The sequence below is a fragment of the Sinocyclocheilus rhinocerous genome, unplaced genomic scaffold (assembly GCF_001515625.1).
Source record: "Sinocyclocheilus rhinocerous isolate Xijiao unplaced genomic scaffold, SAMN03320098_v1.1 scaffold226, whole genome shotgun sequence".
Lineage (NCBI taxonomy): Eukaryota > Metazoa > Chordata > Actinopteri > Cypriniformes > Cyprinidae > Sinocyclocheilus > Sinocyclocheilus rhinocerous.
The window spans coordinates 212,176-226,369 of record NW_015631726.1 but is presented as its reverse complement, the minus strand read 5'-3'; the positions used below and the strand labels follow the sequence as shown (position 1 = coordinate 226,369).

At 36.6% G+C, this 14,194-nt stretch overlaps 2 protein-coding genes across 14 annotated transcripts in view; both read right to left on the bottom strand.

The window, feature by feature from the left end:
• LOC107741906 (ATP-dependent RNA helicase DDX18-like) overlaps positions 1 to 4,388 on the bottom strand; it is a 5,749-nt gene extending 1,361 nt beyond the window's left edge. The window contains exons 1-13 of one of the 2 annotated variants that reach the window (XM_016554713.1): positions 4,191 to 4,388; positions 3,795 to 3,941; positions 3,434 to 3,625; positions 2,627 to 2,762; positions 2,405 to 2,505; positions 2,093 to 2,292; positions 1,904 to 2,018; positions 1,677 to 1,816; positions 1,418 to 1,579; positions 1,176 to 1,328; positions 968 to 1,081; positions 566 to 622; positions 275 to 452 (exon numbers count right to left, since the gene is read on the bottom strand). In XM_016554713.1, coding sequence (XP_016410199.1) covers positions 275 to 452; positions 566 to 622; positions 968 to 1,081; positions 1,176 to 1,328; positions 1,418 to 1,579; positions 1,677 to 1,816; positions 1,904 to 2,018; positions 2,093 to 2,292; positions 2,405 to 2,505; positions 2,627 to 2,762; positions 3,434 to 3,625; positions 3,795 to 3,941; positions 4,191 to 4,296 — 1,801 coding nt within the window. In that variant the 5' untranslated portion in view covers positions 4,297 to 4,388. Of the gene's footprint in view, positions 1 to 274; positions 453 to 565; positions 623 to 967; positions 1,082 to 1,175; positions 1,329 to 1,417; positions 1,580 to 1,676; positions 1,817 to 1,903; positions 2,019 to 2,092; positions 2,293 to 2,404; positions 2,506 to 2,626; positions 2,763 to 3,433; positions 3,626 to 3,794; positions 3,942 to 4,184 lie in introns of both variants that reach the window. The other variant, XM_016554712.1, reaches the window with a different exon arrangement.
• Positions 4,389 to 6,237: 1,849 nt separating this feature from the next.
• Positions 6,238 to 14,194, bottom strand: part of LOC107741904 (CLIP-associating protein 1-like) — an 85,785-nt gene continuing 77,828 nt past the window's right edge. For 11 of the 12 annotated variants that reach the window (XM_016554700.1, XM_016554701.1, XM_016554703.1 and 8 more), the window contains 6 exons: positions 13,791 to 13,847; positions 12,579 to 12,751; positions 12,011 to 12,139; positions 10,636 to 10,842; positions 10,125 to 10,241; positions 6,238 to 8,333 (listed from right to left, as the gene is read on the bottom strand). In XM_016554700.1, the coding sequence (XP_016410186.1) occupies positions 8,247 to 8,333; positions 10,125 to 10,241; positions 10,636 to 10,842; positions 12,011 to 12,139; positions 12,579 to 12,751; positions 13,791 to 13,847 (770 nt within the window). In that variant the 3' untranslated portion in view covers positions 6,238 to 8,246. The remainder of the gene's footprint in view (positions 8,334 to 10,124; positions 10,242 to 10,635; positions 10,843 to 12,010; positions 12,140 to 12,578; positions 12,752 to 13,790; positions 13,848 to 14,194) is intronic. The other variant, XM_016554706.1, reaches the window with a different exon arrangement.

The window sequence follows — 14,194 nt, the reverse complement described above, 5'->3', positions numbered from 1 at the left end:
TGGACGCGCGTTCACGACAGTATCATGACGCGAGCGTGTGGCGGCGCCGGCGCTGACCCACTTACCTTGCTGTCTATGGGAGGGTCAGAGAGCCCTCATATTTCATCAAAAATATCTTAAATTGTGTTCCGAAGATGAACGCAGGTCTTACGGGTTTCGAACAACACGAGGGTGAGTAATTAATGACAGAATTTTCATTTTTGGGTGAACTAACCCTTTAAGTAACAAGTTCCACATGCAAGAGTAGCATTGTGATACAGTGCTGAAAGGATACTGAGGTCCACAAAAGGTGGCACTTTAAACCCAAAGGACATTGCCACTTTCGGGAGGTCGAGTGTCTCTACATTATAGATTTGTTTGAGGGAATGCGAGTCATAAGATCTGACGTAGGATTTGTAGGCCTCCTGAGCTGATTTGTGAAGGTAGTAGTTCTTCTCTATCAGCTTCTCCAACTGCAAAAGACCAAAGCAAATACCGATTTTAAACAGGTCAATTAGGATTCAAAGGGGTTATATTTGAAAAGAGCAAGAGATTTAGTTCAACTTCACTGAATAGGAAGTCTCACCTGAGATTGAATATCAGAGATTTTAGCCCAGGAGAACTCAAACTCACTCAGAGGGACCTTTAGAAGAACACAAGAGAGAGACAATAAGAAATGCCTTTTTCAAGATTCACCTTGACATGTTTAACAGCTTACCAGTGTTATTTTAGTATCACTGATGTACTACTATACTTTGTTACTATTTTGAATTAGATTTTGTTTTTATATTTTGTTTTCACTTAAATTTTATTTCAAGATTTTGTAATTTTCTTGTCAGTTTTTTTATGTCAATATAGTATTTAATCATTTTATATGTAAGTTTAGTTAACGTGTAAAGTTATACAGAGTATTTAAACTCCTGTCATGATCATACAAAGCCGACACATTGAAAGCCAATATAAAACCACAACTATAGGGACTTCATACTTTGGCCTGTTTGAGAAATCGTAAAAAGCCGAGCTCCTCCGGTCTTAGGATCAGGAGGGCATGTCCTCTACCATTAATACCACGAGCTGTTCGTCCCACACGGTGAATGTACTCCTAAATATCAACAGAAAAGTCACATATAAAAATCAAAATACAAGCGTATATATATCAATCAGCAAGGCTGGACTAGGGGGCGTGACTGCTGTACCTTTGGATCATCGGGTGGGTCGTACTGAACAATCCAGTCCACCTCTGGGATATCGAGACCTCTGGCAGCCACATCCGTACAGAGGAGAATACCAGAGTCTGCGTTACAGAACTGGAAAAACGTTGTGGTTCTCTTCGTCTGTTTCTGCTTCCCCTGAAAGACCGTGAAAACAAAAGCATTCATCACACTGCTTCAACGGCACTTCCCATCTCGCTTTATGTGCGTATGGCTCTGTGACTCACGTGAATGGCCATGACGGGCAGATCGATGTAATTGAGCAGCTCATAGTGGAACTTCACAGACATGCAAGACGAGAAAAACACCATCAGCTTCTTCTTGCGGTTCTTCTTCAGAAACGTGAAGAGCAGCAGGAAACGTTTTTCCGAAGGACATACGACATATCCCTAAAAACAACACAAGGTCAAACTCAAATAAGATCTTACTCCCACAACACATGATCAACTGGTACTGATAAAGGAGTTAGACAGGTGAGCAGTTTACCTGTTCTAGCCCTTCCACGGTGGCCGTGTCTTTGTTGTCGTCCACCCCCACATACAACGGCTCCTTCTTGAGGGAGATTCGTGCAAGATCCTCCACCTTACGTGTCTGTGTTGCGGAAAATAACATGGTCTGTCTTTTTTCTGGAAAGAAAGAGAAATATTTAAGGACGTGCAAGAACCCTGGTTAAAGGAAGTGACTTCAGAGTGGTCAGGTTCGTCAGTTCTTACTAGGCAGTAGTTTGATGATCTGCTTCAGTTCTTCCTCAAAGCCAACCTCTAGAATCCTATCAGCCTCGTCAATGATCAGACACTGAAGGTTCTTAAACATGAACCCGGGTGTGTTCTGTGGAAAGAAAAAGTGGTCAAGTACACTCCACAGACCCGTGTGGCAAAGCTGTTGATTGTAAAAGGCCTTACCTGCAGGTGATCGAGAAGTCTGCCAGGTGTAGCAACCAGGATATTGACTCCATTGGCGAGTTTCTGGGCTTCAGCAGAACGGTTGCTGCCGCCCATGATGAGGCCATATGTGTGCACATGATGAGTCATCAGCTCCTTTAGAACACCATACGTCTGCATGGCCAACTCACGAGTGGGAGACAATATGACCACTGCAGTCCCTGATACACACACACACACACACACACACCAGAGCCATGTCACACCTCTAAGGTCATACTTAAATCTCTGCTATGACTATAACAATCAGAGAATGATAATATGTACACTCACCATTTCTGGGCATAAATTTGAGTTTGTAGATAAGCTCAATGGAGGGAATCAGGAAAGCTAGTGTTTTACCGCTTCCTGTTTTAGCTGCAGCCAACACGTCTCTGTTGGACAACAATGAGCACATATCACAACAAATAAACTAATTATTGATTGAACAAATAAAACAAGTGATGATTACTGTCCCACTGAAATCCTGCAATGTCTGATGCACCGCAAACTCACCTTCCTTCCAGCAGAGGTCGTATGGTCTTGTGCTGGATCTCAGTCATGGTTTCAAAGCCCATTTCCTTCACTCCCTTCAGTGTATTCTCACTGACCACTTCCGCCAAAGATGCAAATGACTTGTCCTCAAACGCACCTGAGAAAGTCACCAGTGAGGAAAACAAATCATAGTTACCTATTCATGTCTATGAGAAAAATTTAAATAAGTTTCTAACAAACTGTTTTTTTTTTTTTTGAAAGAAAAACATTTCAATGATATTTTGTAAAAAAAAAAAATCTAAACAATACCGATTTGTTTGTTCTTCACCAGCTAATTGAATAAAAACAGCTTCAGTGAAATTAAGATTGAACTTCTTACCATTTATTTTAATAGTAATAAAACATCCCTCTTTTTTGTCGCTCAATTACATTTAAATGGTACTTCTTAAATTATTTTTGTCCAAAAAATAAATGTCTAATAAATTGGTTTATATTTTAGAAAAAAAAAAAACGTTTCAAAAAGGTTTTGTATTTCAAATAAAGCAAAAAATACAGGTGTTCTTTATAAGTTAACTTAATAAAAGGAGCTTCTGTACATTTATCTTTTTTTATTAGTAAGAAATCATGCATCCTATATTTTGTTGTTTGTTCAATAATATGCACCGTAAAAAAAAAAATCTGGAATTTTTTCCTAAAAATAGCCAAATTGATTGGACATCTCTCATTACTTTTCCCACTGAAATGAGTGGATAACTAGAGAAACTAAACCAGGCTCATCACCAATATGACTCATAGCAGACTGTGTTTAACAGGTTATGTCATGTTTACCTGTGAGACCAGAAGGAAGCTCTGGTCCATCTTCATCACTATCCTCCTCTTCTGCTGAACCCTCTTTGTCATTATTTCCATTTTCTGGCACCTTTTCAGGCTCTGCACATTCCTGCTCCTGTTTCTCATCTTCTCCATCTGATGCTTCTGTTGTCTCTTTAACAACATCCGGCTTTTTGACTTTTTTCACACCTACAGGACCAGATCCATTATTACAGAGAATATATATACATCTCAAATGCTATAATTAAATTGCATATTTAGCAGCCACCTCTCTAGCTACAAATATTGCCCATTGAAAATCCCATAGTGACTAACCACTAATTATAACGACATCATCACAGCAATATTAAATACTCACTGGATGCTGCGTCCCCTGCACCATCCAATTTTCTTTTCTTTTTCTTGATTTTCTGTGAGGTTTCGTTCTCCTCAGTGGAGATACTTTGCTGCTGCTCTTCACTGACGTTTGGAGCAGAATCAGATTCGTCCAGAACAACTTTGACCTCTGTCGGTTAATGTATAATGTTAAAGTTCCTCAATACAAAAACTAAACAACACATAAACAACATTATAATTACTATTTTATTAAACCCATATGTCGTGTTGCTAGGTTAAATACAACTGACTAAAATATAAGACCAAACTTTACGAATGCACCGAGCAGTGTGATTAGCACATGCTAGATCTGAGATAACGTCTGAATTAATTAAACATCACATTCATCTTTACAATTTAAGAGAAAAATCACCTTCACCGTTTTCCTCTTCTTCCTTCTGAGCTCTGAGCAATTTGCGTTGTTTATTTTTATCATTTCTCTTCTGAATTTTCTTGCGGAGAATCTTCATCTGCATGTCCGCCATGGCTGTAGACAAACACGTGTGAGCGTGCTGCGTGGGGTCCTTCGCTCAGCTGACTGACTCATACTATGCCTGACTGAAAATATTAAAGACCCTTTAAAACCCTCGTTTTAATATTTATTTAACTTCTACTGGTGTACTGCTAAGCTCCATTCGTACATAAGACAGAAGCAACAACTATTAAGCCACTAATACAGCATTTATCATTTCTCACCTGTTATTTATTTACGTCTTTGTATTATTTACTTAGCCCCTTGTTTAATATTTTAGTATAGAAGACGGGGTGGTATATCAAGCTTTTCTAAAATGATAAATTGAAGCAAATTCTAGTTTTCCGTTCGTTAAACTAAACAAAAAACGACGAGTAGTCTATTCCTTTCCTGTTATTTATTCCAAATAGGAAATTAAATGGTCAAAAGTTAATAAGGGGTCATATGATGCGATTTCAATTTTTCCTTTCTCTTTGGAGTGTTACAAGCTCTTGGTGCATAAAGAAGATCTGTAAAGTTGCAAAGACTAAAGTCTCAAATCCAAAGAGATATTCTTTATAAAAGTTAAGAGTCAGCCACGCCTACCTAAAACGCCTCGTTCTAACACGCCCCCACATGTCTACGTCACGATGTGGGAAGATTTGCATAACGCCGCCCAAATGTTCACGCAAAGAAAGAAGGTGTAACTTTGATTCTCGCTGTAGTATTGTTGTTGCGCCGCTGCCATGTTGTGGAGTCGCTGTGTGATTCGTTGTGAAAGCAAAACTACTTTGGTTGGCCTTCCAAAAGAGGACGATATCCGCTTCCTCTGCCTGGAGCTGATCCGTGCTGGTCGCTGAGGAAATACAACAACTTTGTGCTGTGGATCGCCGGATCGGCTTTCACCGTGAACGAAGCGGAGTCCAGCCCGGGGTCGTCACATGTGGTTGCCGCAAGTCCACCGGCCGCTCCTTCGTCGAATCCGCCGGCCGCACTGTTCTCAAGCCCACCGGCCTCCGCTCACTCAATCCCTCCAGCCGTTCCTCACTGTAGCACTCTAGGCCGCCGCTCACTCTAGGACTCCGGCCTCTGCTCACTCAACCTTAAACCACATAAACACATTTCATTACATCAAATACACAAAATAATGTTCTTTTTAGCAACATCATATGACCCCTTTAATAACAAACGCAGCTGGTAAAACTGATACTGTGTACATCAAAGGTCAAGACTGAGTTGCTTTATTAACTAGATTATGCAATATGATGTTTGAGTGCGCACAGGTGCTTCTGTAGCCAACTACATTTTCACATCTGCACTGTTGAAAAGCCTTGATGTCAATACTAATGGCAATACTAAAAACTTTGATATTTAGACGAATCTCAAAAACTGTCAAGAATGTCCAGGTTATATTTCACCAAAACGTAAAAATAAAAGTTATATACATATAAACAAGTCCAAATCTATTTTGCTTAAATAAAAACCTACTTTTTAAACCATTGTACTAAAAATACACAATGACAGTTTTTTTATGTCGTATTTGATAGTCGTTGATCATTGATGATTTTGATTTTTTTTTTTTAAATGTCCAGACAGAATGACTCATTATTGCTTTACAGAGAATTATTTTTTTTCCACACTGAATATTTGAGAAAAATGTAATTTAACAATTTGTTGTCAAAAATAACTTCACAATGCAAAATAAATAAAAAATAACATAAAATAAATTATTTAAAATGATTTGAAAATAGCTTCAGGTTCTTAATGCAATATATAAATTGATGTTTTGATTTTGAGGTGACCTGTAACCTGGTCATTTCTTTCACACTGGACTCACTAGGACTGAGTACACGTCATCACATGTGACTTCGTTTATAAATGTACTGGTGCATGAATTATATTGCTGATAGCACATTCAACAGCCCCAAAACAAAAAAAGATAGATTTTAGAGTTTGAAATAATCATCACAATAAATTCATGTTTCTGGTTGTTTTAATTGTAGGCCAAACTTAGGTTGGTGTAAATCTATCACAAGCCTTTGAAAAAAAACAAAAACTGTACATTGGGACAGGAAATGAAATAACAAATTTACAAATACATGAGTGTATCTGTGTCCAATGACAAAACAAAGTCTAACATGCGTAGTGAATTGTTTGATGGAATACCATTAGAGGTCAACATTTGAGGAAAAACAAGGGGCCACGTTTAACTTAATACTTGCATTGTTGATCCTCACAGTTTGCTTTGTTCTTTCATTAACAGATTATTTTTATGAATAGCCCCAGTCTAAAACAAAATGTAGGTTCATGGTCTGAACCGGTTAAAAACCATTAGAAAGAAATGCCGCAACAAACAAGGGTACGCACACTTAGCATACCAATAAAAGCAACATGCCCCAGTATATAATACTTAAGGAAAGTAGGGTGCTTTCAAATGTCTGTCCTTAATTTCTAATATGGTCTGGTTCACAGTCTGAGACAAACAGACAAACTCTGTGAGACCCATTTGAGCTTTGCACTTACTTCCCCACACGGGCAACATATTAATAATAACAATAATAATACTGTATTTACAGACCGACCAGACCGCTGACGTGGCACAAACAGCCAAACCTAGGTCAGTCGCGGCAGCACAGGATGGTTATGTCGTCAAAACATGCAGGCTATTTGTTAACGTGCAAAAGAGTGCAACATAGTTTTTACCTTAATTTTGTGGGGGAGGGAGAAGCAATGATTGTAAGGTATGTACAAAACACTAAACGCTCAGCACTTAACATCAGATGGGAAAAATCTCCAGATGAACAAGGAAAAGAAAGAGTTCAGAGCTTTCAGAGGACATAACATCACCTCTAGTTCTTGAGCCAGATTAGAGGGTTTTCATTAGTGTCATAGACATGTGCTGCGCAAACTTGCAGCACCATGCTTTAGCGATGTAGTAAGAATGCCTGTGGACACGTATATATCTTAACAGTCTGAGCTTTGAAAACAGAAAAAGGAACGTAAGGCATAGTAGTTTGGAAATTTCCATCACAATCCTCTTGCTCCAAGAACAAAGTGGTAATCGGTTTCCTTCATTGTCTCTTGTCTGAAGATGCTCCTGGTCATGTTTTTGACGCCATTGAGTGTTTGTCAACTTTTAAATGTCCAAGTGTGTTATGGCTTGCACGTTTACTCCCAAAACCTTTCGCTTTTTTTTTCCAAAGATGAAAAGAAAAGCTCGACATTCAGAAGTCTGTCCTTGTATTCTGTAGTGAGGCCCACATTTTGAACACATTATCCATCCTATAATAAAATCAACACAATTGCTTTACATTAGCCTTTTTAAAGACTTGGAAACTAACATTATTTCCTACACTTTCAACATTACGGGATGCGGTATTGCGGTCCCATGAAATAAAAATGAATATAAGAATGTTTTAATCCTACATTTGTTTTGGTTGTCATTGTAGCCAAACCTACAAATTACTTACATTTTTCTCTTTTCTTTACATTTATCACTCGGCCAGCCAAATGATCCACTAGCATTAACTGAGATTCAAGTGATGTATTAGTTAACCCAACTGTGCCCGTTTAAAATATCCAAATAACTCGATTAAACCTTTAACACCACTTGCAAACATGAATAAGTTATTACTAATAAATGTAGTTAACGAATCACCTCTTCAGAAGCTGAAGATAGCTTGTTTGCTCCAATTAAGGAAGCTATGCCAATCATGGAAGATCTGTTCCCTATCAAAAGCCGGCATGCATTTTTCTTGATCCGAACCCCTTTACATTCAATGTTCCACAGATGGAAAGATGCATGAGACATTAACTAAGAGGCTTTCAGGAGTTGGATGAAAAGAAAAGTCTGATTGAAGTGAGCAACACATCTCTCTGGGAAAATGTGATGACTGTGATGAAGCAATAAAAAAAAGGATGTCTGAAGGAGGCACAACTATGTTCCCAAATGCACGTGTAGGGCACTGATTAGAGTACATCCGGCTAGCTGTGAGACGACACATCTGAAGAACTGCTGCTGTTGCTGTTGGTGGTCTGGGCCCTCTTAATATACAGATTTAACAACTTCATCTGTGGAAATAAAAGCCAGAGAGTGAATTTCAATACAACATGCACTAATACTCATACAGACCTCTGACTTGTTTCGCAGATAAGAGCATGTATTTACACTTTCTAGTAGTGCTGTCAAACGATTAATCGCATCCAAAATAAAAGTTTTTGTGAACATAATATATGTGTGTGTACTGTACTGTGTATATTTATTATGTATATATAAATACACACTCATACAATATATATTTTGAAAATATTTACATGTATATATCTATATAATTTATATTATATATAAATGTATTTAATATACAAATATAACATTTTTCTTAAATATATACGTGCATGTGTGTATTTATATATACATAATAAATATACACACAGTGTTGGGAAGGTTACTTTGGGTACCCATTGTTCATGATCCAGCTGCAGATTTCAGACTTACTTTAAAATCATTCTGAGGTTAAATGCATATTTAAAATCATAACAAGAAATAGTTTAATGATACTACATGATACTGTTTTTGAAATCAAATCTTTGCATGACCGGAAACACTGGAATTTAACAATGCCTTAGAAAAAACAGTTAATCTAAGTAATCCTTAACATTTTCATAAGTAACTGTAATTTAATTACACATTTTTTCTTAGTAACTGTAACTGATTACAATTACTTTTATTTTGTAATTAAATTATGTAATTCCGTTACATGTAACTAGTTACTCCCCAACACTGTATACACAGTACACACACACATATATTATGTAAACAAAAACTTTTATTTTGGATGCGATTAATCACGATTAATCGTTTGACAGCACTACTTTCTAGTTATGTTATCTTAGAAGGTCAGGGTTAATGTTTACTTTTGCATTGTGTCTAAAAATGTGAACATTTTCTCTTAAGGGCAATGTAGGTGGATTTCACAAAATATTATGCAACAAATTGACCATTTCACAGAAACAATACTCAGTCCAACACTGTATCAATATCAGTATTTTGAATGTGATGAGTGGACACTTTATGAAATTCAAGTCAATTAAGCATTAAAAAAAGAAAAATTCAATTAAATTCTTCAGTACTGTGAAATCATTTAATAATGATTTATTTAAATTCTTATAGTGTTTACTCACTATGGTAGCTTCAATCATACTCAGTTTATGTACATTTACATAAAAGAACAAAAAAAAAAAAAACTTATTACAGTTATGAGAAAAGTAGAATTTGTGCTTGACAAATATATTACAAATGCAAGAATTCATAATTCATAATAGAATTCATAAATAAATATATATATATATATATATATTTTTTTTTTTCTAATGAGAAATTTGAATTTGGTGTGAAATATGACCTGAAAGAGTTCAGTAATTCCCCCCTCTTAGTTTTTTGGTAACACTTTATAATAAGGTCTCATTTGTTAATGCATTAACTAACATGAACTAACAATAAATATATTTTTTACAGTGTTTATTAACTTTTGTTCTGGTTGGTTAATAAAAATGTTAATGTTACTGTTTTTGATTTTAAAAATGTATTAGTAAATGTTGAACTTAACCAAGTATAACTAAGTACTGTTCATGTTGACTAATGTAGTTAACTAATGTTAACAAATTAAACCTTTCTATAAAAGTGTTACCATTTTTTATGGACTGTGCTGTGAAGCCCAAGTTGCAATGAAAGTAGACCAAATATAAAAACTTGGACCAGCTAAAACCAGAGGAGGGCACAAATAAACAGAGGACTGAGTGATAAGCAGGTTGAACAGAGTGAACCTTTTGGTGGACTTTGAGTTGGTGTGCATGTGAACATACCTTGCTACCCGTGAGCTGGGCCAAGTGTGGCTTCAGCTCCTCACCAATCACAGAGTAGATGGCCACCAGACAGAACACACTGGCCTTGCGAACACTACTCTCTGTGTTATCATAGCCCTGCAGACAGACAGACGGTTTTAGCATTAACATCTTCATACACACACATAAACACATGTGTACATCATCAAGAGTGCTAAAGTACAAAGTGTTGCATGTTGACTATGCTCCCAAAGTTCCCAATGCAGTGCTAATATACTTAATACTGACCCAATTTTGACCAGTGGGGTGAACAAAGGGCTACAAAACGTAGTCACTGAAAAGTTTTCCCCATCTTAATTCCCATTCTCCATTCTGGTACATCGAGTTCGGGTATATATGCAATGTATGTAACTACTTGCCCAGACATTCAATGATATCTCTCTGACCCCGATATCAAATTGGAAGTAATTCCAAAGTGACAGAAGCGGAGAGGTGATTTTATCATAAAATGCAGCCAATGTGCAATACTCACTTGTAGGAGGCCAGGGATGATGTCTGGCAGCAGCTGATGCAGCGACTCCCTGGCAATGCGCTCAACCACTTTGGTCTGCATCTTAATAGCAGCCAGGTTGATGGGATAGTCTGCGGTCTGTACGATGGGACACAGCACTTTGATGCATTGCTCTGGGTGAATGGAGCCAGCCAACGTAGAGGCAGCCTCTTCAGCCGCCCGAACCACCTGCATATATAACGTCAAGAAGGCACTTGATTGAGTTTGTGAAGTTTAACAACCTGAGAACCTTTTCTTCACATGCCTGTACTTCATTCATTTCCTTATCTAGGTGTTGGGTTTGTTGACTTGGGTCACTGCATTTTAGATGTAACCAAGGTGCTCAGTGTCCGCAGGCACAGGTGTTGGATTTAAAAAGGGATTAAAGAGACCAATCAGCTCGTTTTACTCTCAATGAGACCGTTACAAAGAAAAAGTCACCTGGACAGCCTGATTTCTCAGAAACAATGTGGTCACATGTTAGAGGTATTATGGTGACAATGGAGTTTAGTTTAAAAGAATATATTCCCATACTCAAATCTATGCATGCACTATAAAACTAGGTTTAATTTGATTGCATTACTATACATAAAATATCACAAACTGCCACTCAAAAGTTTGGGTTCAGCAAGATTATTTTTTTTTTATTTAAAGAAATGTAAATTTTATTTAGCAAGGATTAAATTGTTCAAAAGTGACAGTAAAGACATTTATAATGTTATTATTATAAATTTTATTTCAAATAAATGCCGTCCCTTTGAACTTTCTATTCATCAAAGAATGATGAAAAAAAAAAGTATCACGGGTTCCACAAAAATATTAAGCAGCACAACTGTTTTCAAATGATTTCTGAAGGCTTGTGTGATATTACTAGAGTAATAATTTCAGAAATTTCAGCTTTGCCATCACAGGAATAAATTACATTTTATAATACACTACAATAGAAAAGGAATTATTTCAAATTGCAATAATATTTCACAATATTACTTTTAGTAGTGTATTGTTGGGGAAATAAATATATACATAAAGACTTTCACAAACATTAAAATATATTATTTTATAATTATAGTATAAAAATGTATGGATTTTTTTCTTTCCATTCACACAACATCATTAGTATTATTATTAAGTCTAGCTTTCAATATAATAAAAATATTTGTGAAACAAAAAAAAAGAATTTAAATTACAGAATACCCAATACATTTCACCCCTGCTATAAGGAACAAACAACCCAAAGTAGCCATGAGATGACAACATTTTGTAGTATGATTTTGCAGTATGATCATCATGATGTTGTAATGCTTAAATGTCAATCAGAGGTTAAAACAGATATTAGTTTGAAAAGGTGGATTCTAACCTCTTTATGAGAGTCCTTATGAGCTTCTAGTGTTTTCATGATTGTGAGTTCTGCATAGTTCTTGAAGCGTGCTGGCTGGTTCCTCAGAATCTCCTTCAGAACCCGTAAAGCCAGAGCTCGGATAGTGTGCTGAATAAACAGACAGAATGCATACTATCACTATTAACCACTACAAATACACACAGACACAGAAAAGCAACTGGATATTAGGGTTGTGACGGTGAGGAAATTTTCCCACCGGTTAATCGACGTGTGACAACACCGGTAATACCGGTATCACCGTGGGGGCGGGGGTGTTCCCTCTTTTTCTCACTTTCCTTCACTTTTAAATAGCTTGTAAAAGCGGCGTGCGCATTTTACATTCACTTTCAAATAGCGGCAATTCGGCTTAAAGCAATTCTTCGTTTTTAGTTCATTTGAATTTTCCCTATTTTCCTCGCTTTCGTTTAACACCGGTATCACCGTCAACACCGTCTATTGCGGCAAGCCTACTGGATATATAAAAAAACATTATGTTTAAATAGAATGTGTCAATTAAGGATGCAAGATATATGACGCTCTGACTCACATCCTTGTCCCCGAGTGTCTCCAATAGCAGCAATAGGATTGTTTTGAAGTGTTCGTCCCACACAGCCAGGCTGTCCTCACGAGCAATCTTCAACAGCTCAATCAAAGCCCCCTTCCTCTCCTCCACTCGCTCATTGTGATTGGACAGCTCCTTCAGTAGGTCTGCCACCAGATCTGTATGATTCAAAACGATTCAAGGATGAGCAGAAGACATGCTGCATAAACAAGCTATTGTCCTACTTTAATTCTACTGGAGCACAATTTTTTCTGTTTTAAATATATGATATTGTATATTACTGAATCTTATGAAACCTGTAAAGAACATGTATGGGTCATATTTCACCTCAAAAGCTGAAAAAATTATAGTCTGCTTAAAAAAACGACAATAAATAATAAAAAAGAAAAAAAAAAATATATATATATATATATTAAATCTAAATAATAAAATACATAATATATTAAATATAAATAAAATAACTTTAAACTATTAAATTATTAAAATGTTAAGTATCTATACATTATGGCAGTACTTCAAATTCAGTATTTCTGTTATTTAGGACTTTGTAGTAGCACATTTTTATTAGCCTTTAATTTATAATGATTTAAATTTAAAAAATTGTTATTGTAATACACACAAAAAAATACTAGATTACCAATTAAATGAAATAATATAATGAAAATTACAACAACAAAAAAAACTTGGTCTTATAAATAGGATTTATGTTCTTCATGCAAAATATAATTTATTTTTTCCATTTGATTTTGGGGTGAAATGTGATCTGGACATGTTTTTATAAGATTTCACCCTTCTATGTCATTATTAGCCAGCAATATGCAAAGTGAAAGTGTTCACTTAGGTTAATCACTCAGGTTAATCATATTTGCTTACAAGTTATGACAATGTGTTACAACAATGTGTCTGCAAACAGTGAAGCTCTGTTAGTTGTAAACCAAAACACATGTGAATCAACACTATCGTCCTATTTAATTAGAACATACAGTCATTTATATGACCGTATTGCCTTATATTAGTGAAGGTGGCCTGTAGCAGTTATCACAGTGAGCCTGTTAGCAAAGCAATAGTGTCATTTAAGATAGGTTGACATCACATCACATTGAGACCCTGAGATGGATGACACTGAAAGAGAGGAGGAGGAAGGGAAAGAAAATGACGAAAAGTGCAACAGTCTTGTTCAACTGTGCAGGTCTTTACCAGGAGTAAAGCCCTTGGGCAGCACCATCTTGTTCTCACCACAGTCTTGCCGACGGCCTGTAGAAGGGGAGGGACAGCAGGGGAAGTGATGACACACAAACTCCACTATCCTACGTGCTACACCTGCATCTCTGGCACGTACGCTTACAGGGGGTTAATCACTTATGTTTTGTTATGGTCTCTGGTCATCATGTTGCTCACACTGTTGAATAACTTTAGAGTTGAAAGGTGTCATTTCTGCACCAACAGTGTCTGCCCACTTTTTCAGCAATCTTAAAGGGGTCATATGATGCGATTTCAATTTTTCCTTTCTCTTTGGAGTGTTACAAGCTCTTGGTGCATAAAGAAGATCTGTAAAGTTGCAAAGACTAAAGTCTCAAATCCAAAGAGATATTCTTTATAAA